The sequence below is a fragment of the Pongo abelii genome, chromosome 18 (assembly GCF_028885655.2).
Source record: "Pongo abelii isolate AG06213 chromosome 18, NHGRI_mPonAbe1-v2.0_pri, whole genome shotgun sequence".
Lineage (NCBI taxonomy): Eukaryota > Metazoa > Chordata > Mammalia > Primates > Hominidae > Pongo > Pongo abelii.
The window spans coordinates 32,876,263-32,901,476 of NC_072003.2; the positions used below are offsets into that span (position 1 = coordinate 32,876,263).

General features: G+C 49.3%; 2 protein-coding genes, 1 non-coding gene and 1 pseudogene across 9 annotated transcripts in view; 2 read left to right on the top strand and 2 right to left on the bottom strand.

Moving 5' to 3' along the window:
* Positions 1-11,439: 11,439 nt before the first annotated feature.
* Positions 11,440-13,061, bottom strand: LOC100458004 (uncharacterized). Its single transcript, XM_054534410.1, has 4 exons — positions 13,051-13,061; positions 12,295-12,589; positions 11,869-12,051; positions 11,440-11,664 (listed from the first exon to the last, which is right to left on the bottom strand). The coding sequence occupies exons 1-4, from the start codon at positions 13,059-13,061 to the stop codon at positions 11,653-11,655; spliced, it is 501 nt and encodes a 166-aa protein (XP_054390385.1). The 3' UTR covers positions 11,440-11,652.
* SRCAP (Snf2 related CREBBP activator protein) overlaps positions 12,045-25,214 on the top strand; it is a 41,518-nt gene continuing 28,348 nt past the window's right edge. For 3 of the 7 annotated variants that reach the window (XM_054534872.2, XM_054534873.2, XM_054534876.2), the window contains exons 1-9: positions 13,634-13,707; positions 14,344-14,606; positions 17,759-18,010; positions 20,867-21,052; positions 21,267-21,407; positions 23,212-23,434; positions 23,550-23,827; positions 24,449-24,542; positions 24,694-24,783. In XM_054534872.2, coding sequence (XP_054390847.1) covers positions 14,553-14,606; positions 17,759-18,010; positions 20,867-21,052; positions 21,267-21,407; positions 23,212-23,434; positions 23,550-23,827; positions 24,449-24,542; positions 24,694-24,783 — 1,318 coding nt within the window. In that variant the 5' untranslated portion in view covers positions 13,634-13,707; positions 14,344-14,552. Of the gene's footprint in view, positions 12,198-12,363; positions 12,490-12,555; positions 13,326-13,633; positions 13,708-14,343; positions 14,607-17,758; positions 18,011-20,866; positions 21,053-21,266; positions 21,408-23,211; positions 23,435-23,549; positions 23,828-24,448; positions 24,543-24,693; positions 24,784-25,214 lie in introns of those variants that run through there. The other 4 variants (XM_024233827.3, XM_054534874.2, XM_054534871.2 and 1 more) reach the window with 4 other exon arrangements.
* LOC112129527 (U6 spliceosomal RNA) lies at positions 15,073-15,173 on the bottom strand (annotated as a pseudogene).
* LOC112129475 (small nucleolar RNA SNORA30/SNORA37 family) lies at positions 24,232-24,360 on the top strand. The gene has a single exon (XR_002911875.1). It is a non-coding gene; the product is annotated as a small nucleolar RNA SNORA30/SNORA37 family (small nucleolar RNA).

A 25,214-nucleotide genomic window follows, 5' to 3' on the forward strand; every position in this document is an offset into this window, starting at 1 on the left:
GCCTCAGGCCTCCCAAAGTGCTGGGATTACAGGTGTGAGCCACCGTGCCTGGACAGTTTACTTTTTAAGTTCTTTTTTTGTCTTTTCTTTCCTCTCTACCTATAATCCTGTTTTAAAAAAAAAAAAAAGCTTTTAATTATAAAATATATCCCCAGGCCGGGCACAATGGCTCACGCCTATAATCCCAGCACTTTGGGAGGCCCAGGCAGGCGGATCACCTGAGATCAGGAGTTCGAGACCAGCCTGGCCAAAATAGCGAAACCCCGTCTCTACTAAAAATACAAAAATTAGCCAGGCATGGTGGCCCACGCCTGTAATCCCAGCTACTCGGGAGGCTGAGGCAGTAGAATCGCTTGAACCCAGGATGCGGCGGTTGCAGTGAGCCGAGATCATGCCACTGCACTCCAGCCTGGGCGATAAGAGCAAAACTCTGTCACACACACATACACACACACCCAATGGAAAAAATTGTAAAATATAACACACCAGCAGAGTGTATAAAATACATGCATTTTAAAAAAAAGTAACTAGACGGCCAGGCGCAGTGGCCCACGCCTGTAATCCCAGCATTTTGGGAGGCCAAGATGGGTGGATCACCCGAGGTCCGGAGTTCGAGACCAGCCTGGGCAACATGGTGAAACCCCATCCCTACTAAAAATACAAAAATTAGTCGGGCATTGTGGTGGGCGCATGTAATCCCAGCTACTCGAAAGGGTGAGGCAGGAGAATCGCTTGAACCCAGGAGGCGGAGGTTGCAGTGAGCCGAGATCTCGCCATTGCACTCCAGCCTGGCAACAAGAGTGAAACTCTGTCTCAAAAAAAAAACAAAAAACAAAAAACAAAGTAACTATAAGCCGGGTGCTGTGGCTCACACCTGTAATGCCAGCACTTTGGGAGGCTTCCGAGGCAGGCGGATCACCTGAGGACAACATGGTGAAACTATCTCTACTAAAAATACAAAAAACTTAGCTGGGCATGGTGGCTCATGCCTGTAATCCCAGCTACTCAGGAAGCTGAGGCAGGAGAATCGCTTGAACCCAGGAGGAGGAAGTTGCAGTGAGCCGAGGTCAGGCCACTGCACTCCAGCCTGGGGGACAGAGGGAGATTCTGTCTCGAAAATAAATAAATAAATAGTAACGATAAAGCAAACATTTGTTTTACCTCTACCTTAAAAACATTTTTGGTAGTAGTTGTTTTGTAAAGACAGGGTCTGAGTATGTTTCACCTGTGGTCTGGAACTCCTGGGCTCAAGCAATCCTCTTTCCTCAGCCTCCCAAAGTGTTGAGATTACAGGCGTGAGCCACTGCTCCCAGCCAGTTGTTTTTAAGTTTAAAAAATAAGTATAACAAACACCTGTGGCCTGCGCCTGTAGTCCCAGCTACTCAGGAGGCTGAGGCAGGAGAATCGCTTGAACCCAGGAGACAGAGGTTGCAGTGAGCTGAGATCGTGCCACTACACTCCAGCCTGGCAACGAGTAAAACTCCATCTCGAACAACAACAACAACAACACACCAAAAAACACCTATGTACCACTCTCCAGGAATTAACAAACACATTCTGCTATTTTTTTGTTTTGTTTCCTTTTTTTTTTTCTAACAAGGCCACAAAACAGAAGGTACTTTATTCTACACACCTTTTTTTTTTTTTTTTTTTTTTTTTTTAGAATACAGTACTTAATGGTCACTCTTTTGTGAGTCACTTAATGGATCAAGGCTTTTCTTATTTATTGTATGTCATGTGACCTCAGCCAATATTCTCCTTTTGTTGTTGTTGTTGTTTTGTTTATTTGTTTTGAGGTGGAGTCTCACTGTTGCCCAAGGATGGAGTGTAGTGGCGTAATCTCGGCTCACTGAAAACTCAGCTTCCTGGGTTCAATAATTTTTTATAATTTTTTTTGAGATGGACTCTCACTCTGTTGCCCAGACTGGAGTGCAGTGACGTGATCTCGGCTCACTGCAACCTCTGCCTCCCGGGTTCAAGCAATTCTGTGCCTCAGCCCCCCAAGTACCTGGGATTACAGGCGCCTGCCACCATTCCCCACTAATTTTTTTGTATTTTTAATAGAGACGGGGTTTTGCCCTCTTGGCCAGGCTGGTCTTGAACTCCTGACCTCATGATCCACCCGCCTCGGCCTCCCAAAGTGCTGGGATTACAGGCATGAGCCACCGCGCCCAGCTGAATAATTTTTTAATTCAAATAAAAAAGTTTGGGCATGCTTACAGTCCCTCCGACAGCAGTATGCGCACCTAGCTGCCCATACCCTTCCTAGAACTGGGCGTCATAATTACAGTTTCCTTCTTGTAAGGTTGGCATGTTTTGGATTCGTGTGTTTGCTTAAGATGTGCTGGGTTCAACCCATGAAGGCTCTGTGCTTGGCTGTGTTCTGAGAAGTTCCCAGTCCTTGTGGAGAGGAGAGGTATTCTAGCATCTCTCTACCCTCTCCTAGCCTCCTGGGACCTCAGCCACCCACAACTGCCTTCCGGAGTTTCCTCGGAGAGGTTCCCCAGAAGAGTTATTTGCTAAATCTGTCAACCTTACCACCACATTCCCTTTCTGCTTAAAGATTTCAATCTCCATCACCTTTTACCTAGACTACAGCAGTCACTTAGACTCTTATCCCAACAGTCCGTTGTCAGCATGTTGTATCTGGCCTCTGCTCAAAGCCCTCCTGCTACACTTCACATTCCATCTAAGCTCCTTAGCTTGGTCTTCAAAGCCCTGCCAGATGCAGGCCTGATCCTCTTCTAAGACTGCATCTCCCACTGTTCCCCTTCCCCTGCAGTCTCCTGGTGGGTTCCTGGCAGGATAAGCTGGGTCTAGCCTCAGGGACTTTGTACTTATTATTATTATTATTTTATGAGACAGACTTTTGCTCGTCACCCAGGCTGGAGTACAATGGAATGATCTTGGCTCACTGCAACCTCCGCTTCCTGGGTTCAAGCGATTCTCCTACCTCAGCCTCCCAAGTAGCTGGGAGTACAGGTGCTCGCCACCAGGCCCAGCAAATTTTTGTATTTTTAGTAGAGATGGGTTTTCACCATGTTGGCCAGGCTGGTCTCGAACTCCTGATCTCAGGTGATCCACCTGCTTCAGCCTTCCAAAGTGCTGCGATTATAGGCGTGAGCCACCGCGCCCGGCCCCTTTGTACTTATTTACCTCTGCTTAGGATGCTCTTCCCCCAGAGCATCTCTGTTCAAATGTCACCACACTAGAGAGGCCCTCCCAGACAATCTTGTCTAAAATAACGCCTCTTCTGCCCCTCACCCAAGCTCATCCACCCCACGTTATTTTTTCATAACATGTATCAGCCATTATTATTTTATTTTATTTATTTATTGAGATAGAGTCTCGCTGTGTCGCCCAGGCTGGAGTGCAGTGGCACAGTCTGGGCTCACTGCAACCTGTACCCCCCAGGTTCAAGCAATTCTCCTGCCTCAGCCTCCCCAGTAGCTGGGACTACAGGCGGGGGCCACCATGCCTGGCTAATTTTTTTTTTTTTTTTTTTGAGACAGAGTCTCGCTCTGTTGCCCAGGCTATAGTGCAGTGACGGTGGCACGATCTTGGCTCACTGCAACCTCCGCCTCCCAGGTTGAGTGATTCTTCTGCCTCAGCCTCCCGAGTAGCTGGGAGTACAAGTCCCTGCCACCACGTCTGGCTAATTTTTGTATTTTTAGTAGAGACGGGATTTCATCATATTGGCTAGGCTGATATCGAACTCCTGACCTTGTGATCTGCCTGCCTCAGCCTCCCCAAGTACTGGGATTACAGGCGTAAGCCACCATGCCCAGCCAACCATCATTATTTTATATTCATACTTATTTATGTTTGTTATTTGTCTTCTCCCGCCAGGAATGTAAGCTTGATAAAAACTGAAACCTTGAGTGTTTTACTTGTTTGTTTTTCCAAGATTATCTCCCCAGTGCCTAGAATAATGCCTGGCACATGGTAGATGGACTCAGATGCTAGACCTGGATTTGACAAGGTGTACTGCACAGCAGTTAAGAGCACAAATGTAGCTGCACACGGTGGCTCATGCCTGTAATCCCCGCACTTTTAGAGGCCGAGGCAGGAGGATTGCTTGAGACCAGGAGTTGAAGGCTAGCCTGGGCAACAAAGCAAGACCCCATCTCTCTCTTTCTTTTATTTTTATTTTTTTGAGATGGAGTTTTGCTTGTCACCCAGGCTGGAGTGCAATGGCGCAATCTTGGCTCACTGCAACCTCTGCCTCCTTGGTTCAAGTGATTCTCCTGCCTCAGACTCCCAAGAAGCTGGGATTATAGGCACCAACCACCAAGTCGGCCATTTTTTTGTATTTTTAGTAGAGGTGGGGTTTCACCTTGTTGGCCAGGCTGGTCTCCAACTCCTGATCTTAGGTGATTCCATCTGCCTTGGCCTCCCAAAGTGCTGGGATTATAGGCATGAGCCACTGCACATGGCAAGACCCCATCTCTTAAGAAAAGTCAGCCAGCCATGGTGGCTGGCACCTATGGTCTCAGCTACTCAGGAGGCTAAGGCAGGAGGATCACTTGAGCCCATGAATTTGAGGCTAAAGTGAGCTATGATGCCCACCACTGCCCTCCAGCTCCAGCCTTGGCAAAGAGTGAGACCATCTCTTGGAAAAAAAAAAAAAAAAAAAAAGGCACAAAAATGAGTCAAGTCCCTCTGGGTTGACAGCAGTCCCTGTGCTGTTCTTTTTCAGCTCTGTAACTTGTGACAAGTTACTTAATCATCCTTTTCACCATCTATAAAAGGAGGATGGTAATCTATTTTTTTTTTTTTTTTTTTTTTTAAGCAGAGTTTCACTCTCGTTGCCCAGGCTGGAGTGCAATGGTGCGATCTCGGCTCACCGCAACATCTGCCTCCCAGGTTCAAGCAATTCTCTTGCCTCAGCCTCCTGAGTAGCTGGGATTACAGGCATGTGCCACAACGCCCAGCTAATTTTGTATTATCAATAGAGACAGGGTTCCTCCATGTTGGTCAGGCTGGCCTCAAACTCCTGACCTCAGGTGATCCACCCATCTCGGCCTCCCAAAGTGCTGGAATTACAGGCATGAGCCACCACGCCCGGCCGACAATCTATTTAATATAATTGTGAGAATTAAGTGAGTTCATTCATGTAAACGAAGTTAGTGCTTGGTGCTTGTCATTATTATACTTCTTGAGTGATTTTAACACATAGTAGCCAGGCACAGTGGCTCACGCCTGTAATCCCAGCACTTTGGGAGGCCGAGGCGGGTGCATCACCTGAGGTCGGGAGTTTGAGACCAGCCTAACCAAGATGGCGAAACCCTGTGTCTACTAAAAATACAAACAAACAAATAAAAATATTAGCCGGACATGGTGGTGTGTGCCTGTAATCCCAGCTACCCTGGAGGCTGAGGCAGGGGAATTGCTTAAACCTGGGAGGTGGAGGTTGTAGTGAGCTGAGATCGCACCACTGCACTCCAGCCTGGTCAAGGGAGCGAGACTCCACCTCAAAAAAAAAAAAAAATTAGCACATATGAGTTATTGCTGTCATGCAACATGCAGGCATCAACCAAGCCCAAGGTGTTGATATTTATGATGTGCGTGGCACTCCCCCAGACAGTGGACATAGATGGGCATGCACTAAAGTGAACAAGACAGAGGTAAACCCAAGGAATTATTCGTAGAGTGCAGGGAAGCAAAGAAAAAAAAAGCACAGACTGTTCCAGGAGATATAGTGTAGTCTGACGGCAGGGAAGGCTTCTGGTGGCAGTGACATTGTCCTAGGACTAAGGATGTGTAGGTTGTAACTACGTGGAAGGAAAGAGAAGCAAGTGTGAGAAAGTCCAGAACAGAGAAAAGAACCTGCAGAGAAAGAGCAGTGGCTGGAGTGCAGGGCACTGGGAGAGATGAGGCTGGAGAATCTGCCAAGGGCTCATCACGCAAGACCCAGGGGCCTCGGAAAGGGGTTTCATGGGAGCCATGAAAGTACCGGAAGGAGAGTGACTTTGTCCGATCTGCAGTGAGACAAGTTTCCCCTGGCTGCTGTGTGGAGACATCTTCTTCAGGTCTCCATCCAACTTCCACTTCACAGAGTCCCCCCTGGTTTAAAAGGGCCCCTCCCTTGCCCCTCTCTACCTGCTTTATAATGTAATTGCCTTCACCATTCCCTAACATTATGTCACGCTCTCAAATGCTTGTTCCGATTCCCCCACTGCAATGGATACCACACGGGAACTGGGTTTTGGTGGGGCAGGAGAGACCGGCCACACAAAGATCAATTAGGAGGGTGGTACAGGCTGCTTCGGATCCAGACTTTTGACTTGCCAGGGGGGTTAGGAGCAGCTGGATGGAAGATAGCAGGAGGCAGGACTCAGTTCACCTGGAAACTTCATTTGCATAGCACTTTACATAAGACTGAGAAACATCAACTGTCCATATCAAAGAATGGGACGGGGAAGCTATTGGAGACCATGGTGGTGGCGCTAAAGTTTCTAACCAGCCAGTTCTTGGGGTTATAAATCAAGGGCTTAGTATCTCCCATAGGAGTGAAGAGAAACAGATAGAATGGAGAAATGTTTAAGATGTAACGCACAAGACTTGGCGTCTGGATGTGGGGCATGAGGAAAAGGGAAAGTGATGCCTACATTTCTAGCTTGAGCAATTGAGGAGCGAGTTTTGTGGTTCAGATGGTGAGTTCACTTTTTTTTTTGAAATGGAGTCTCGCTCTGTTACCAGGCTGGAGTGCAATGGCGTGATCTCGGCTCACTGCAGCCTCCGCCTTCCGGGTTCATGCAATTCTCCTGCCTCAGCCTCCCGAGTAGCTGGGACTACAGGTGCCTGCCACCACACCTGGCTAATTTTTGTATTTTTAGTAGAGACGGGGTTTCACCATGTTGGCCGGGATGGTCTCTTGACCTCGTGATCCACCTGTCTCTGCCTCCCAAAGTGCTGGGATTACAGGCATGAGCCACCGCACCCAGCCTTGTTTTGCTCAGGCTGGAGTTCAGTGGCGGGATCTCTGCTCATTGCAACCCCTATTTCCTGGTTCAAGCGATTCTCCTGCCTCAGCCTCCCGAATAGCTGGGATTACAGGCGTGAGCCACCACGCCCAGCTAATTTTGGTATTTTTAGTAGAGACAGGGTTTCACCATGTTGGCCAGGCTGGTCTCGAACTCTTGACCTCAGGCGATCTGCCTGCCTTAGCCTTCCAAAATGCTGGGATTACAGGCGTGAGCCACCAGCCTGGCTGTGAGTTCACTTTGGATGGAGGAGTCCAAGGTTCCTAGGGAGCCTCCTGCAGGAGGATTCCAGGAGTTAGAGGGTTCTGAGCTGGGGATAGTCCTTGGCTTAAGAGATGGTAGTTGGAATAAACATGGAAATCATGAGAAATTACTAGAGCCTTAGAGATTAATGCCCCTTTTTTTCCCTTGAGATGTCTTTAGGCAAATCACCAGAAATGCTTATATGGGAGTGCTTTCCGGTTACAACCTGGCTTCTCCACCTCACCTAGATGGTTCTGTAACCCCCAGCCACTAATAGCAATGGAAGGTCCATTAAAGGGAGGAGTCCTGGAAGCTGAAGCTTCATTAGTTTTACAGTATCTGCCTCAGCCCTTGAAGACTTGCATGAGAGGAGGCAGTTGAGGCAAGAATCCTTAGCAGCCCCACCAATTGATGGAAGGGGGCAGAAGTGTCCTGTGGGGAGAGGGAGAAGGAAAGGGAGTGGCCAGGGAGGTGGGAGGAGCCTGGGAAAGACTGGAATCACAGAAGGAACCATGTTTAGAGGATCATCATCACTAGCAATCAACAGCCAAGTTCTGCTAATTTTTCCTTTAGTCTCTACCCCCATCTCCACTGCCACCTCCTGGCCAACAGCTCCCATTACACACGGGTGACTGCTGGTATCCTCCCTGTCTTCAGCCTTACAGACATATCATGCATCTTGTTACATACATCACCCTTCATAAAGTGGAACATGGGTCATGCCAATCTTTCTTTTTTTTTTTTTTTTTTTTTTTGAGACGGAGTCTGGCTCTGTCGCCAGGCCGGAGTGCAGTGGCGCGATCTCAGCTCACTGCAACCTCTGCCTCCCGGGTTCAAGCGATTCTCCTGCCTCAGCCTCCTGAGTAGCTGGGACTACAGGCGGGGGCTACCACGCCTGGCTAATACATATATATATTTTTTGAGACAGAGTCTTACTTTGTCGCCCAGGCTAGAGTGCCGTGGCGGTGGCGCGATCTTGGCTGACTGCAACCTCCGCCTCCCGGGTTCGAGCGATTCTTCTGCCTCAGCCTCTGGAGTAGCTGGGAGTACAAGTGCCTGCCACCACGCCCGGCTAATTTTTGTATTTTTAGTAGAGATGGGGTTTCACCATGTTGGCCAGGATGGTCTCGATCTCTCGACCTCGTGATCTGCCTGCCTTGGCCTCCCAGTGCTGGGATTACAGGCGTGAGCCACCGTGCCCGGCCTGGATCATGCCAATCTTTTGCTTAACAACTTTCAATAGCTCCCTGTCACTTCCAAATGAATGCCCCATACCTAGCCTAGCATGCTGGGCCCTTAGCCGCTTGGAGCCAGGTGATCTCTCCAACAGTATCTCAACCTGCTCCCTCATAAACAAGACAAGCTGGGGCCGGGTGTGGTAGCTCACGCCTGTAGTCCCAGAACTTTGGGAGGCTGAGACAGGAGGGTTGCTTGAGGCCAAGAGTTCAAGACCAACCTGGGCAACATAGCGAGACCTCCCACTTTCACTACAGAAAAATAAAAAATAGCTGGGCCTGGTGTTGTGTACCTGTAGTCTCAGCTACTTGGAAGGCTGAGGTGGGAGGATCACCAGAGCCCAGGAGGTTGAGGCTACAGTGAGCTATGATCGCACCACTGCACTCCAGACTGGGGCACAAGCTGATTCACTGTCCCCCTTTCCCCACTCCCCCGCCAACCATCAGCCTTGTGGAGGCTGTGTCATCTTCCTGGAGTGCCTGCCTTCATGCCTAAATTTTTCAAGGCCAGGCTCAAATGATACTTCCCTAGGAAGCCTTCCCTGATATCCCACTGGGTATCCCACCTGACCCTTGGAGAGTTCCTTGACCACCCTTCTTTTGAGACACCACAACACTGCCATGCCTTTTACCAAGCTCACAGCTTATCCTGCAATGAGACTAAGTTCTTAAGAGCAGGGACTGTGCCATCTTCCCTCCTGTCTCTCCCACTGCACGCAGCACAGGGCCAGATAGGAAACAGGCAGAGGAAATGCTGGTTAGGAGAACATGCTCGTTGACACGCTTGTGTATGAACAAGAGGTCACAAGTTTAACTGCCTTTAGGTGCCAGATATGACAAATGTGTTAAGTTGCCTGGTGCAAAACAATTGGGAATGGTAGGGCCTATGGCACATCAGAGACGTCTCTTGCCTGAAGTATTTTTTTTTTTTTTTTTTTTTTAGAGATGGAGTTTTGCTCTTGTTGCCCAGACTGGAGTGCAATGGCATGATCTTGGCTCACCGCAATCTCTGCCTCCCAAGTTCAAGCAATTCTCCTGCTTCAGCCTCCCATGTAGCTGGGATTACAGACATGCGTCACCACGCCTGGCTAATTTTGTATTTTTAGTAGAGACGGGGTTTCTCCACGTTGGTCAGGCTGGTCTCCAACGCCCGACCTCAGATGATCTACCTGCCTCGGCATCCCAAAGTGTTGGGATTACAGGCGTGAGCCACCGTGCCTGGCTTCCTGAAGTATTAATAATACCCAGAACATGAAAACACTGTGTAAAGCAACTGAGCGTGGTGACTCAAGCCTATAGTACCAGCACTTTGGGAGGCTGAGGCAGGCGCAGATCACCTGAGGTCAGGAGTTCGAGACCAGCCTGGCCAACATGGTGAAACCCCGTCTCTAGGCCGGGTGTGGTAGCTCACGCCTGTAATCCCAGTACTTTGGGAGGCCAAGGCCGGCGGATCACAATGTCAGGAAATCGAGACCATCCTGGCTAACGCGGTGAAACCCCGTCTCTACTAAAAATACAAAAAATTAGCCAGGCACGGTGGCGGGCGCCTGTAGTCCCAGCTACTTGGAAGGCTGAGGCAGGAGAATGGCATGAAACCGGGAGGTGGAGCTTGCAGTGAGCCGAGATCGAGCCACTGAACTCCAGCCTGGGAGACACAGCAAGACTCCGTCTCAAAAAAAAAAAAAAAAAAAAACCCCGGCTCTACTAAAAATACAAAAATTAGCTGGGCATGGTGGCCAGTGCCTGTAATCCCAGCTACTTGGGAGGCTGAGGCGTAAGAATTGCTTGAACCTGGGAGGCAGAGGTTGCAGTGAGCAGAGATCGCGCCACTGCACTCCAGCTGGGGGGAAACAGCGAGACTCTGTCTCTAAAGACAAAAAACGAAAAACAAAAAACAAACTATAAAGCAGCTGGGGGCGGTGGCTCACACCTGTAGTCCCAGCACTTTGGGAGGCTGAGGTATGTGGATCACCTGAGGTCAGGAGTTTGAGAGCAGCCTGGGCAACATGGTGAAACCCTGTCTCTACCAAAAATACAAAAATTAGCTGAGTGTGGTGGTGCAAACCTGTAATCCCAGCTACTTGGGAGGGTGAGCCATGAGAATTGCTTGAGCCCGGAAGGCAGAGGCTGCAGGGAGCCAAGATTGTGCCATTGCACTCCGGCCTGGGTGACAGAGAGAGACTATCTCAATAAATGAATACATAAATAAATAAACACTATGTAAAGCACATCAGAAGGCTAACCCTGACCTTAAGATCATGGGTGTGAAACACGGAACTATAGTGAAATACACTCCACATTCAGGTAGTCCTTTAGAGCTTTTTTATTTTTTCATAATTTTAAAATTTCTAATTTACTGTAGAGAGGACGTCTCACTACGTTACCCAGGCTGGTCTTGAGCTCCTGGCCTCAAGTGATCCTCCTGCCTTGGCCTCCCAAACTGCTGGGGTTACAGGTGTGAGCCACCGCACCTGGCCCTTTAGATCTTCCAAAGCAATTTTACATCAGCAATTCTATCCTCACTTTACAGAGGAAACTGAAGCTCAGAAAGGTGAAGTTAATTGCTCAAGGTCACATAGAAAGGAGTTAATGGCACAAGGGTAGGTCCAATTCAGACTCTGGCCTGGGATCCCCTCTTCTGGGGGTGATGGGAGGAGGATCTAGAAAAGATAGGCATCATCCACTTTTCTTTCAACTCAAACTTCATCTGTAAAATGGGACCAACAATCCTCTTCGCAGGGAAGAGCCAAACTGAATGGAGGAAGGGGAGCTTCATCAGGGCTTCCTAACCTGGCCTCTTAGCGGGGGCTTTAGGTGGTAAAATTTTATGACAGCAAGTGCATTCTTGTGGCTTAGACTGCTTGGCTAGGAATCTTGACTTCACCATCTGTCTCTGTGTTTAACGCCTGAGCCTCAATTCGCTTGTAAAATGGAGCATTGTTAGGATTAAAAGAAATAATCAATGCACAAAGTAGTGTCAGTAGAAGGTAGCTGTTATTTATTGTTCTATTCTGGGGTAAAGGTATCAGATTCTCAGAGGGATTCTTAACCTAGAAAGTTTGCGAACAGATGGCAAAGGTGTTTGAAAGCTATCAGGAAACCATCCTCGCGTAAAACGAAGCAGCGCTACAGAAGTGGGCTGCCATGGGAATCGGGAGGCCCACGTTCCACTGCTAACTTGCTGCAGCTTACTGGGTGATCTGTAAATAAAAAGGGAGGTGGCGGTCGTCCGAGCTGGCAGCCGCAATGCAGCCCCAGGTAGATCTAGGGGCAGACGGTAAAGGCGCTCCGAGGAAGGGCAAGCGCGCAGCCTCCGGGAGACTACACCTCCCAGGCTGCCTTGCGCGCCATGCGGCACCCTACGCTAGCACGCGAGCCTCCCCGTTCCCCCACCCTACAGTTACTGTCTCTCGCGAGAAGACGGGCCGCGCCGGCGGTAGCGATTCCGAGCGAGTGGTGGTGGTAGTGGTGGTGGTGGCGGCCGAGACGGTGGCGGCCATTTTGGTGAGGCCTCGGGAGCGGCGGCGGCGGCGGTTCGCTGGGAGTAGCGTCTGCCCTTTTTCCCACCCACCGTCCGCATCTGTGTGCTGCGAGAAGAAGCAGTGGAGGCAAGGCGGTGGCAGTAGCCGCAGTCTCCAGGGGAGTTTAAAGGCCGCGAAGGCGGTGGCCAAGAGGGGGCCCTCCCCCCTCCTCGGCGGGAGGGGGGGTGGTGCACACGCCCCCGAGGACGCAGGTAAGGAGAGGGAGACAAGATGGCGGACGCCCCACAGTTCCCCCTCCCATGATGGCTGACTGCGCGCGCATCTTTCCGCCACCGCCTCCCCTCCCACCTTCCCGGGGTGCTGCGCGCGCACCCTCAGCCGGGGCCCCGGGCCGGTGCGCGAGGCTGTCGGCGCGCGCCCATAGAGACAGGCTGAGGGGGTCAGGCCGGCCGGCGCTGGGCCCCGGCGTGTCTCCTCTCCCTTCCCGCCCTTCTGCGCACGCGTGCCTGAGCGAGCGAGCGAGCCCTGAGAGGACGGACCCAGGTGCGCTCTTGCCCGCCCACCAACCCAGTCGCCCCTCAGGGGCGCGCGGGAAGAGGAAGGGGGGCGTGGGACGAGTAGTCGGGGCGCGCGCCCACCACATCTAGCCGGGGGACCAGGACCTGGTGGCACGAACCCTCCCTTCTCTCAGCCTTTCGCGGTCGGGTGATGGGGGGGGCTCCCTGACGGGCTTGGATGAGGAGCTTCCCAGCCCCGCGACCCTTGTGTGCGTGGGCTCGGGTTCTGGCGGGAGCCCCCGGGCCGTGCGCGCAGCCGGCTCGCTCCGCCTCTAGCCGCGCACGCGCGGGCCCCTCCCCCGCCCGGCGCGCACGTTGGGTGGGGTGGGAGTCTGGAGGGGGCGGGGCTATCTCAGGGCTAGTGGCAACTTGGGCAGAGGTCAGGGGTCACGCGAGGTCAGTCCGTCGGGAGGGCTAGGGAGATCACGAAACCTGAAGTCAAGAGTTCAGGCTTGTTGGCTTCTGGTGAGCTCGTGTCTTGGGAACGTGTGGCGGAGTAGGGAGTGAATCAAAGCCGGCACTGTGGTTTAGGAATTTCCTTAAACACTGGGGAAGCATTTCCGGGCCTCCTGCGGGTTCACACTGCCTGTTTCCGGCGCGTGGTTCTTGGCAGTGCGGCCTCTCGCTTTTGACTGCTCCTGAGTCTCCTTTTGCTGTGGTTCTTGTGTTTGGGGAAGTGTCTCAAGGCGCAGGTATGGGATTCACAGCGCCCTGCCCTGAATCCCGGGCGGATTTTCCTGTGACCAGCATGTTTGTTGACTCTTCCCGGGAGTTCCACTCTCATTTCTGCGTTCAGCCCTCACTGGAAAGGCACGCAGGCAGGTAGCACCTTTCTAAGGTTCTGGATGTGACAGCTTTTTTTTGCTGTATTTTTTTTTTGTCTTCCATTCTGTGGTTGGAGCCTTTACACTTAAAATTTTTGAATTTTCTTTCTTCACTCCTTTCCTGCTCCTGCCCCCAGGCAGGATCGTATGTCCCTTCGGAATTCACAAAACATGATATGCATTTCTCTGAAATGTGAGCTTTTCCTACTACCGTAGTTTTTCTGTTTCTAGTCTTTTAACTGATTTGGGTATATTTAAACGTCTCAAAAAACTGGAGTAAATAATACGCTTCGATGGATGTTTCAGGTGTGATTCCCTTCAGTACGGCGGCACCGTGGAAGTGCAGACTTTCACAGGGGGTGTGGTCTCAGCTCACACAGGTGAGGGATCTGCTACCATTTTGTGTGCTGATGCTAATGGGAGAAATGTTTGAGATAATGAAAGCAATTATAGGTCTGTATTGGGGATTTTCACTCTAGAGAAGCATGGGAATGTTTGCATGTGATTTTTCTGTGGAGGGTTTGATTATAGTAGTACAACAACAGAACTGAGGCTGTGGGTTGAGGAAAACGTGGTCAACCTGGCTCTACCAGGAAGAGTAGCAGGTTTTCCATGGTTTTGGCATCAGACTATGTGGATTGAAGCCCTCCTACCACTTTTTTACTGTGTGACCTTCCGCAAATCATAAGTCTTAACTTCCTAACTTACCAAACATTATATTAGAATGTAAGCTCATTTAGGTCAGGAATCCTTTCTGCATGGCTCTATCCGTTGTGTGTAGGAGGAAGTCAATATTTGTTATGCTGTGAAAAGCACTTGGTTTTTAAGGTAGGTGTGAGGATTATAGAACACATCAAACAAGTACTAAAAGTATTTCATACATAGTAAGTGCTTAAGGAATGTAATCTGTAATTTCTGTGTTTCTCTTTATTCAGTGTTATTTCTGGTTTTTTAAAAATACTTTTTCATCCCCTTTAACTGCATTTCTGTCTTTTTTTTTTTTAACCCTACTTTAGGTGCTCCAGAGGCTGGTGGACCTGAGCGGAGGCTGGGACGCCCTGGTGGGCCCCGGGCCCTGGAAGGCGGGTCCCGGTGGCCGGTGGCCCAGAATGAGGCCAGCTCCCAGCATGCCCTGCAGCCGGACGCCAGCCCCTCGGCCAGCAGCAGTGGTGATAACGACCCAGTCATTCTTCAGGCATCCAAGGAGGAGCCTGGGAGTGGGACCATGCAGAGCAGCCCCTCCCCTGCTCACCCTCAGCTCCCAGTCCTACAGACACAGGTTTGAAAGTGGGAAGAGTTCCTTCTCTGCTTCTGCTTTGTGGATTGTTGAGTGTGAGGCAGAAGAAATGTGGCAGGGGAATATTTGTGGAGAGTTTTGGAGAATCTTTGGTGCTCAGGGGGGCTGGGCTGTAGTATGTCAGGTCTGTTGGATACTCACATTCCATTTAACATTAGTGCAATATTATCTCCCAGAGTGCAAAAGCGCCTCGTTACCTGAAAAAGATTGAATTAGGCTAGGCTGGAAATGGAGGTCGTGGCACCATGCTTCTAAGACTGTACGCTTTGAGAATAGTTTAACTTCTATCAGAACTGGAGTAGGATAAGCCTATGGATGGTGTGTAGTGTTCATTCCTTTCTCATACCAAGGAAGGGTGTGGGGTAGGAAAAAAAGCATGGCTTTTAAACACATCTAGGTGGGTGTACAGTCAGCTTTCTTTTTATTTTAATTTTTAAAAGTTTTCTATTAAAAAGAGTTGCTTTATTGTGTCATCCTTGCACATGGGCCATACTAATCTTTTCTGTATCCTCCCAGTTTTAGTATATGTGTTGCCAAAGTGAGCAGTACAGTAAGCTTTTCGTGTTTGTAAAGTCGGTATTTATAATTTTCCTGAGAAACGGGAAATTTGTGACATACAGTCTTTTGTCATTTAGCCGAGGTAAGAATTTGAGTGGCACAGTGTAAGGCTTATGTCCTGGAGTGAATTTGTGAATTCCCTGAGTATCCACATTTCAGCAGGACTTTGTTTTCCATTTTTTTCTTTTCTTTCCTTTTTTTTTTTTTTTTTTTTTGAGATGGACTATCTTTCTGTCACCCAGGCTGGAATGTAATGGTGTGATCTCGGCTCACTGCAACCTCCGCCTCCCAAGTTCAAACAGTTCTCCTACCTCAGCCTTGCGAGTAGCTGGGATTACTGGCACCCACCGTCATGCCTGGCTAATTTTTATATTTTTGTAGAAATGGGGTTTCACCACCATGTTGGCCAGGGGCTGGTCTTGAACTCCTGACCTCAGGTGATCCACCCACCTCGGCCTCCCAAAGGATTGTGATTACATGTGTGAGCCACGAGGCCCGGCCTGTTTTCCATTTCTTTCTTTCTTTTCTTTTTTTTTTTAAGATGGAGTCTCGCTCTGTCACCAGGCTGAAATGCAGTGGCGTGATCTCGGCTCACTGCAACCTCCGCCTCCTGGGTTCAAACAATTCTTCTGCCTCAGCCTCCTGAGTAGCTGGGACTACAGATGCGCGCCACCACGCCTGGCTAATTTTTTTGTTTTTAGTAGAGACGGGGTTTCACCATGTTTGCCAGGATGGTCTTCATCTTTTGACCTTGTGATCCCCGCCCGCCTCAGCCTCTCAAAAGTGCTGGAATTACAGGTGTGAACCACCACGCCTGGCCCAGAGTTCCGCTCTTGTTGCCCAGGCTGGAGTGCAGTGGTGCGATCTTGGCTTACTGCAGCCTCCATCTCCTGAGTTCAAGTGATTCTCCTGCCTCAGCCTCTTGAGTAGCTGGGATTACAGGCGTCCGCCACCAAGCCCAGCTAATTTTCTGTGTTTTTAGTAGAGATGGGGTTTCACCATGTAGGTTAGGCTGGTCTCAAACTCCTGACCTCTGGTAATCCACCCGCCTCGGCCTCCAAAAGTGCTAGGATTACAGGTGTGAGCCACCATGCCCAGCACTGTTTTCCACCCTTCCTTCCTTCCTTTCTTCCCTCCCTCCCTCCTTCCTTCCTTCCTTCCTTCCTTCCTTCCTTCCTTCCGAGTGCAATGGCATGATCTCGGCTTACTACAACCTCTGCCTCCTGGTTCAAGCGATTCTCCTGCCTCAGACTCCTGAGTAGGTAGGATTACAGGCTCGCACCACCACACCTGGCTGATTTCTGTATTTTTAGTAGAGACGGAGTTTCACCATGTTGGTCAGCTGGTCTGGAACTCCTGACCACATCATCCGCCCGCCTCGGCCTCCCAAAGTCCACCGAGCCCAGCTTCCATTTCTTAATGCTTTTGCAGTACCTTGTAAAGTGACGTGTTGGGTGTTTGAGAACAGTGGCTATGCCTCCAACCCTGCCTGCCCAGTGAAGAGGTTAAGGTGGCCTGGGATTTATTGGTGGCTGTTGAATTTGGTGGTAGCTCACATTTACTGCATAAGTGAATTTGCCACACTTGTTCTGAAAATAGAGGGTAAATAGGGAGTTGTTTATGTGAATGAAATCACTGAGGCTCTGAAACGATCAGAATTTGAAATCATATGCGCGCGCTCTCTCTCTCTCTCTCTCTCTCTCTCTCTCTCTTTTTTTCTTTTGTGAGACAGAGTCACCCTGTCATCCAAGCTGGAGTGCAGTGGCGCGATCTCGGCTCACTGCAACCTCCGCCTCCCAGGTTCAAGCGCTTCTCATGCCTCAGCCTCCTGAGTAGCTGGGATTACAGGCTCCCGCCACCACGCCCAGCTAATTTTTGTATTTTCAGTAGAGACGGGGTTTCACCATGTTGGCCAGGTTGGTCTCAAACTCCTGACCTCAGGTGATCCACCCACCTCAGCCTCCCAAAGTGCTGGGATCACAAGCATGAGCCACCACCCCCGGCCTATATATATATATTTTCTTAAGTTTGGGAATTGTGTAAATGTCAGGACATAATTCTTGCATGTCAAGCATCTATAAACTTGGCTCTGCCATCTCGAGTCCCTTATTAAAACTTTATCCCGAGGTCGGGCGTGGTGGCTCACGCCTGTAATCCCAGCACTTTGGGAGGCTGAGGTGGGCGGATCACGAGGTCAGGAGATCGAGACCATCCTGGCTAACACGGTGAAACCCCATCTCTACTAAAAATACAAAAAATTAGCTGGGCATGGTGGCCGGCACCTGTAGTCCCGGCTGCTCAGGAGGCTGAGGCAGGAGAATGGCGGGAACCCGGAAGGTGGAGCTTGCAGTGAGCCGAGATCGCACCACTGCACTCCAGCCTGGGCGACAGAGCGAGACTCCATCTCAAAAAAATAAAATAAAATAAAAAACTTTATCCTGAACGTTTGTGTTTATGAAAATAAGATTTATACCTTACTCTACACAGTTTTTTTTTGTGAAGATCGGATGAAATAATGTACTTAAAACAGCACAGTGCGAAGCATTTATTTTCCCCATCATTTTCCTCTTTTCTAGATGGTGTCGGACGGCATGACAGGCAGCAATCCTGTGTCCCCTGCCTCATCCAGTTCCCCAGCCTCTAGTGGGGCAGGCGGCATCTCCCCACAGCACATAGCTCAAGATTCCTCACTGGATGGACCTCCAGGCCCCCCAGATGGTGCCACAGTGCCGCTGGAAGGGTTCAGCTTTTCCCAGACTGCTGACCTGGCTAACAAGGGCCCAAAGTGGGAGAAGAGCCATGCCGAAATCGCAGAACAGGCCAAGCATGTACGTATTAGGAAGGCTTATGAAGATTCTTGGGAGTTATCTTCCCTAAACTCCCACGTCCTCTGGAGTATTTTGTTTCTTTTCTTTTTTGTCATGGATTTAGGGTATAGGTTCTGCCTTAATGTATATGATCATGAGCAAATTGCTTGAATACGGAGTCTCATTTTCCTTGCTGTAAATAAAATAGGAATGATATAATAGTTTATAGGCTATTAAGAGGTGTAAATTATAGGAGCAAGGCCAGGCGCAGTGGCTCACACCTGTAATCCCAGCACTTTGGGAGGCTGAGACAGGCAGATCTCTTGAGCCCAGGAGTTCAAGACCAGACTGGGCAATGTGGTAAAACCCCGTCTCTGTAAAAAGTACAAAAAATTAGCTGGGCATAGTTGCACATGCTTGTAGACCCAGGAGCCTGAGTTGAGAGGATCACCTGAGCCCAGGAGGTCAGGGCTGCGGTGAGCCACGATTATGCCACTGCACTTCAGCCTGAGCAACCGAGTAAGATCCTGTCTCGAAAAAAAGGAGAAAATAGACACAAAAGCACTTTATAAACTGTGATGCTCTTAAGATTTACTGGTTTCTACTTATTTCTGTCGTGCAGTCTGTGTTACATTTATCCAGTGGTAAGTGTGGTCTGTGGGCCAGCAGCATCAGCATCACCTAGGAACTTACTAGAAACACAAATTCTCTGCCGGGCATGGTGGCTCATGCCTGTAATCCCGGCACTTCGGGAGGCCGAGGCGGGTGGATCACCTGAGGTCAGGAGTTCGAGACCAGCCTGGCTAACATGGCAAAACCCCATCTCTGCTAAAAATACAAAAATTAGCCTGATGTGGTGGCGCAGGCCTGTAGTCCTAGCTACTCCGGAAGCTGAGGCAGGAAAATTGCTTGAACTGGGAACCGGAGGTTGCAGTGAGCTGAGATGATGCCACCGCACGCCAGCCTGGGTAACAGACTCCGTCTCAAAAACAAAAACAAAACAAAAAAAACCCACAAATTCTTGGTACCCCTCACCCACCGAGCCATTTGAAACTGAGGGTAGGGCCCAGCAATCTGTTTTTAGTTTTTATTTTTATCTTATTTATTTTTTTTTTTGAGACGGAGTCTCACTCTGTCACCCAGGCTGGAGTGCAGTGGCACAATCTTGGCTCACTGCAAGCTCCGCCTCCCGAGTTCATAGCCATTCTCTTGCTCAGCCTCTTGAGTAGCTAGGACTACAGGCGCCCACCATCACACCCGGCTAAATTTTTTGTATTTTTAGTAGAGATGGGGTTTCACCATGTTGGCAAGATGGTCTCGATCTCTTGACCTTCTGATCTGCCAGCCTCGGCCTCTCAAAGTGCTGAGATTACAGGCATGAGCCACTGCACCCAGCCGCAATCGAGTTTTTTTTTTTTTCCTTAAGATAGAGTCTCAGTCTTTCGCCCAGGCTGGAGTGCAGTGGCATGATCTTGGCTCACTGCAAGCTCCGCCTCCTGGGTTTCCGCCATTCTCCTGCCTCAGCCTTCCGAGTAGCTGGGACTAAGCGCTCGCCACCGTGCCTGGCTAATTTTTTGTGTTTTTAGTAGACACGGGGTTTCACCGTTTTAGCCAGGATGGTCTCGATCTCCTGACCTCGTGATCCACCCGCCTTGGCCTCCCAAAGTGCTGGGATTACAGGTGTGATTACAACCTGTTTCTAAAAGTCCTCCAGATGATTCCGGTGCCTGCTCAAGTTTGAGAGCAGCTGGTCTAATATCCATGTCTTTCTTGATGTTTCCTTCACTATCAGGCCGTTTAGTTCTGTCTCGTCTCTGGCTGTCATTTTCTCTGATTTAGTTTTTATCAGGAGAGGACAGAAATAACAAAGGCAGAGGCTGGGTGCAGTGGTTTTTGCCTATAATCTGAGCATTTTGGGAATCCCAGGCAGGGGGATTGCTTGAGCCCAAGAGTTCTAGACCAGCCTTGACATTGTGAAACCTCGTCCCTACAAAAAAATACAAAAAAATTAGCTGGGCATGGTTGCATGTGCCTGTAGTCAGCCTCAGCTACTTGGGAGGCTGAGTTGGGAGGCTGAGTTGGGAAGATAACCTGAGCCTAGGCAGCAGAGTGAGACCCAGAAAAATCTCACTCAGATTTCTGAGTGAGATTCAGAAAAAGAAATAAGGCAGTTGTCCTGAATTTTTTGAGTCGTCTCTGTCAAAAAAATTTTAAATGCTTTTTTAGTAAAAGACAATCAGTGTAGAAACTTTAGTAAAAATGACCACTCTTTTTTACACCTAACCAGTGTTAAACATTTCATGTATAACATTTCAGTACTTTTTACATAAACATATGCATTTTTACAAAAGTAGTATTTTTAAAAACAACAGTGTGTCAGTTGGGCATCATAGCATATTTCTAAGCTTAATGCATCATGAACATACTCTAAGTAGAATTCTACAATGGTGATGACCCCTCGTATCTAGAATCAAGAGGGAAGTGTGTGTTCCCTACACCTCTGGGAAGCTCCCCTTGGGATATGATTTCCCAAGTCTCTCCTATGTCTGTGGGGTGTGGAGATTGTGTTAAATAATGGAAAGAGCATGAAATTGCTGTCTGGAGTCCTCAGACCTATTTTGGATTCCCATTTTCTATTACTTTCTAGCTGTGTGATCTCGGGCAAATCACTTAATCTCCCTGATCTTTTTTCGTTCTTCATCTCCCTGATCTTTTTTCCCTTCTCTGAAGAGAGTATGATACCTGCCTGTAGGTTTGGTATGTGGACTAAACATAAGCATAACACACTCAGCCCACTTAGTGCTCAGGAATTCAGCCGTGGCAGTGAGATGGAGTGTGTGTTTAGAACTGTTGATTGATCTGGCTCTCCCTGATTAGGAGGCCGAGATCGAGACTCGGATTGCTGAGCTGCGGAAGGAGGGTTTCTGGTCACTGAAGAGGCTGCCTAAGGTGCCAGAGCCCCCTCGCCCCAAAGGTCACTGGGACTATTTGTGCGAAGAGATGCAGTGGCTCTCTGCTGACTTTGCTCAGGAGCGCCGCTGGAAACGGGGTGTGGCCCGGAAGGTAGGTCTTCCGCTGGGACTTCCTTCCTTTTCCTTTTCAGGTCTGTTCCTTCCCTTGAAGGGTGGGTTAGTTGGAAGGGGACCAGACAGAATGGTGTAGGCATTAAGAGGCAAACTCTTGATTTTCCAGATTTCTTGGCCTTGATTATTTTCTTTGCCTTTGGATGGGGAAGTCTGGCTTTGAGTGTTTTCACCCTGGGTCTTCATTCCCACAGGTGGTGCGCATGGTGATCCGGCACCACGAGGAGCAGCGGCAGAAAGAGGAACGGGCCCGGAGGGAGGAGCAGGCCAAGCTGCGTCGAATTGCCTCCTCCATGGCCAAGGATGTCAGGCAGTTCTGGAGCAATGTGGAGAAGGTAGACAGTGGGGATCAGGAAAGGAAAATGGCCTTGGATTAGATTGGTAGATGGTATGATAGTAGGAATGATCAAAACTTCTTGAGGGAGTAAATTATAATTTCAGGCAACTCTAATGACGTTTATGTTGTATGGATAAAAAAGTATAGTGGCAAAATATGGGTCCTGCCTTTGGGGATTGTTAATAGTTCTCCTTGACACCTCTAGGCCATCTGTCCCTTGCAGGGCATTTAGCATGTGTTTACTGAAATGTATTTGTGCTACTTAGCACATGCTTAAATTCTGTCAAAGTTCCCACTGCCCGTATAGTAAGTTGTAATTATTTCTTAAGTACTACCTGGGTTCCGTCTATATTTTCGGTCTTGCCTCCTGCCATGTTCATTCCTTCTCCCTTCCACTCCACACCCACCTTTCTTTTGTATATCTCTGGCCATTTACACATAGACTTTATGCTGTTGGGAATGCTTTTTTCCTCATGTGTACTTAGGGAACAGCTACCTATTTTTTAATTGTCTTGGACAGAGTTTTGCTCTGTCTCCTGAGCTGGAGTGCAGTGGTACGATCACAGCTCACTGCATCCTCAACCTCCTGGGCTCACACGATCTTCCTGCCTCAATCTCCCAAGTATCTGGGACTGCAGGCGCGTGCTACCACATCTTGCTAATTAAGAAAATTCTTTTTAATTTCTTTTTTTAAATTTTTTTGTGAAACAGAGTCTCACCCCGTCACCTAGGGCAGTGGCACAATCTTGGCTCACTGCAACCTCTGCTTCCCAGGCTCAAGTGATTCTCCTGTCTCAGGCTCTGGAGTAGCTGGGATTACAGGCATGTGCCACTACGTCTGGCTAATTTTTGTATTTTTAGTAGAGACAAGGTTTTGCCATGTTGGCCAGGCTGGTCTTGAACTCCTGACCTCAGGTTATCCACTCGCCCCGGCCTCTCAAAGTGCTGGCATTATAGACGTGAGCCACCGCACCTGGCCTAAAAATATTTTTTTGTGGAGACAAGGTCTCGCCGTTACACACCAAGCTGATCTTGAATTCCTAGGCTCAAGCGATCCTCTCGCTTTGGCCTCCCAAAGTGTGAGCCACTATGCCTGGCTTCACCTACCTGTTTTTTTGTTTTTGAGATGGAGTCTCGCTTTGTTCCCAGGCTGGAGTGCAGTGGTGCAATCTGGGCTTACTGCAACCTCTGCCTCCCAGGTTCAAGCAATTCTCCTGCCTCTGCCTCCCGAGTAGCTGAGTTTACAGGTGCCCACCACCACGCCTGGCTAATTTTCATATTTTTAGTAGAGATGGGGGTTTCACCATGTCGGTCAGGCTGGTCTCGAACTCCTGACCTCACGTGATCCTCCCACTTCAGCCTTCCAAAGTGCTGAGAATACAGGCATGAGCCACTGTGCCTGGCCCACCTACCTATTTTTTGAGATCCAATTCCAGTTGGGTGTGGTGATGCATGCCTGTAGTTCCACCTACGTGGGAGGGCAAGGCAGGAGGATCATTTGAGCCCAGGAGTTTGACACTAGTCTGGCCAACATAGTGAGACCTCATCTCTTTAAAAAAAAAAAAATAATAATCCAGCTTCAGATTGTAAACCTTCCCTCCACCTGAGGCGAAGCTGGCTCTTCTTCCTGCATGCTCCCTTTGTGCTTCCTTTAGACCATAGTAAGCCCCTAAGGTTATTTAGTTTTACTCTCCTAAGAGGCCAGCCCAGGATCTGGTTAAAGAAGGCCTCCCTAAACATCGAGTAAAAGTACATAAATAAATGGTTATCTTGGTGAGCAGTCCCTTTCACATCTGTGGCAGGTGGTGCAATTCAAGCAACAGTCCCGGCTTGAGGAAAAGCGCAAAAAAGCCCTGGACCTGCATTTGGATTTCATTGTGGGGCAAACTGAAAAGTACTCGGACCTTCTGTCTCAGAGCCTCAACCAGCCATTAACCTCCAGCAAAGCAGGCTCTTCCCCTTGCCTCGGCTCTTCCTCAGCTGCCTCCAGTCCTCCACCCCCTGCTTCCCGCCTGGATGATGAAGGTGTGTGTTCTCTTTGGCCCTGTTACTCTTCCTTGTGTACCCTTTCCAGAGCTGAAAAACCCACCCTGTGGCTTGCAGGGCCCGTGGACTTTGTGACCTTGTTCTCCTGCTATAGATGGGGACTTTCAACCCCAAGAGGAGGAGGAAGAGGATGATGAGGAAACGATTGAAGTTGAAGAACAACAGGAAGGCAATGATGCAGAGGCCCAGAGGCGTGAGATTGAGCTGCTTCGCCGTGAGGGAGAATTGCCACTGGAAGAGCTGCTCCGTTCCCTTCCCCCTCAGCTGCTGGAAGGGCCTTCCAGCCCCTCTCAAACCCCCTCATCTCATGATAGTGACACCCGAGATGGGCCTGAAGAAGGTGCTGAAGAAGAGCCCCCTCAGGTGTTGGAGGTATAGGCAGAAGGAGCAGAGGGAGGGTTCAGAGAGGGAGCAGAGGGAGAGGTTCAGGGTCTGAGTTCCGGGCTGTGAGGTTGGTTATGAGTTTTAGGAGTTCTACTAGTAATGGACATTTGGGCTCTTTGGGGATGACTGGGGAAGAATCTGTTTGGGACAAGTTGCATTTTGTGATTGGCAGGTTTTGGCGCTATAGTGGAAGAGCGTATTGCACTTTACTCTTTAAATTGCTGTGTGGTCTTGAAAAAGTACTTGCTCTGTTACTTGCCACTTCTCTGAACGTGCCCTAATGTTCCCTTATTGGCTTATAGGTTGGAAGCTGGCATGGTACCCTTAAGTCTTTTCTGTTTCTCCATATGTCTCAAGTGCATGGGGAAGTGTTGGGTGCCTTTATTTGTTTCCTGGCACTTTCACAGGTCCTTCCCTAGGCACTGGGGCCAGGATTTGGTAGCTGGTGCTGAGAGAAAACCCTTGATTGTATTCTTGCCCTGGGATTATACCAGTGGCAACTGTCACTGACTGGGACAGAGATTCTCCTGTGACACCTTTTTCAAGTTTGTGCCATTCTTCTGCTACTCTAATCTTAGACCCTTCCCTTTTTTATCTTTTGCCATACAGATAAAGCCCCCACCCTCTGCTGTCACACAGCGCAACAAACGGCCTTGGCATCCAGATGAAGATGATGAAGAGTTTACTGCCAACGAAGAGGAAGGTCAGGGCTGTTCTGTTTGTCCTATTGTCCCTTACCCCTTGAATGAATTGTTTGGACCTAACCTTTCAGGCTTTCTCATCTGTTTCATTTGGACTGTGTCCTTTGCCTCTAACCTCTATCCCTATTAATCTTGCTTCTGTCTCTTTCCTAGCGGAGGATGAAGAGGATACTATAGCAGCTGAGGAACAGTTGGAAGGGGAGGTGGATCATGCCATGGAGCTGAGCGAGTTGGCTCGAGAAGGTGACATTCACCAGACATTTTACTAAGCATCCACTTGGTGTCTGCCCTGTGCAGTACCAAGGATAAAGAGATGGATACGGCACTTTGTATCCACCCTGGAGGAATTCCATGTCTAATGACTAAGACAGACTTGTGAACCAATAATGATAAGTAGAAAGTGATGAGTGCTTATGATAGAAGTTTAAATGGTGATATGGGAGTGAAATGGAGGGAAGAGCTAATGTAGGAATATATTGACAGCATTTGACCTGGACCTTGAGAGGCTCACCAGGTTGATAATGTTCTTCCCAATTCCCATGTACTTCCCCCAGGTTGTGGGGCTTGGCTTTGCTAGCTGATGCTGAAAGTAAGCTCTCTTGCCTCCCCTCAGACCTGGGCCTAGCAGTATCTACAGAGACCTAGGTAAAATTAACTGGTACCACTCAGACCTT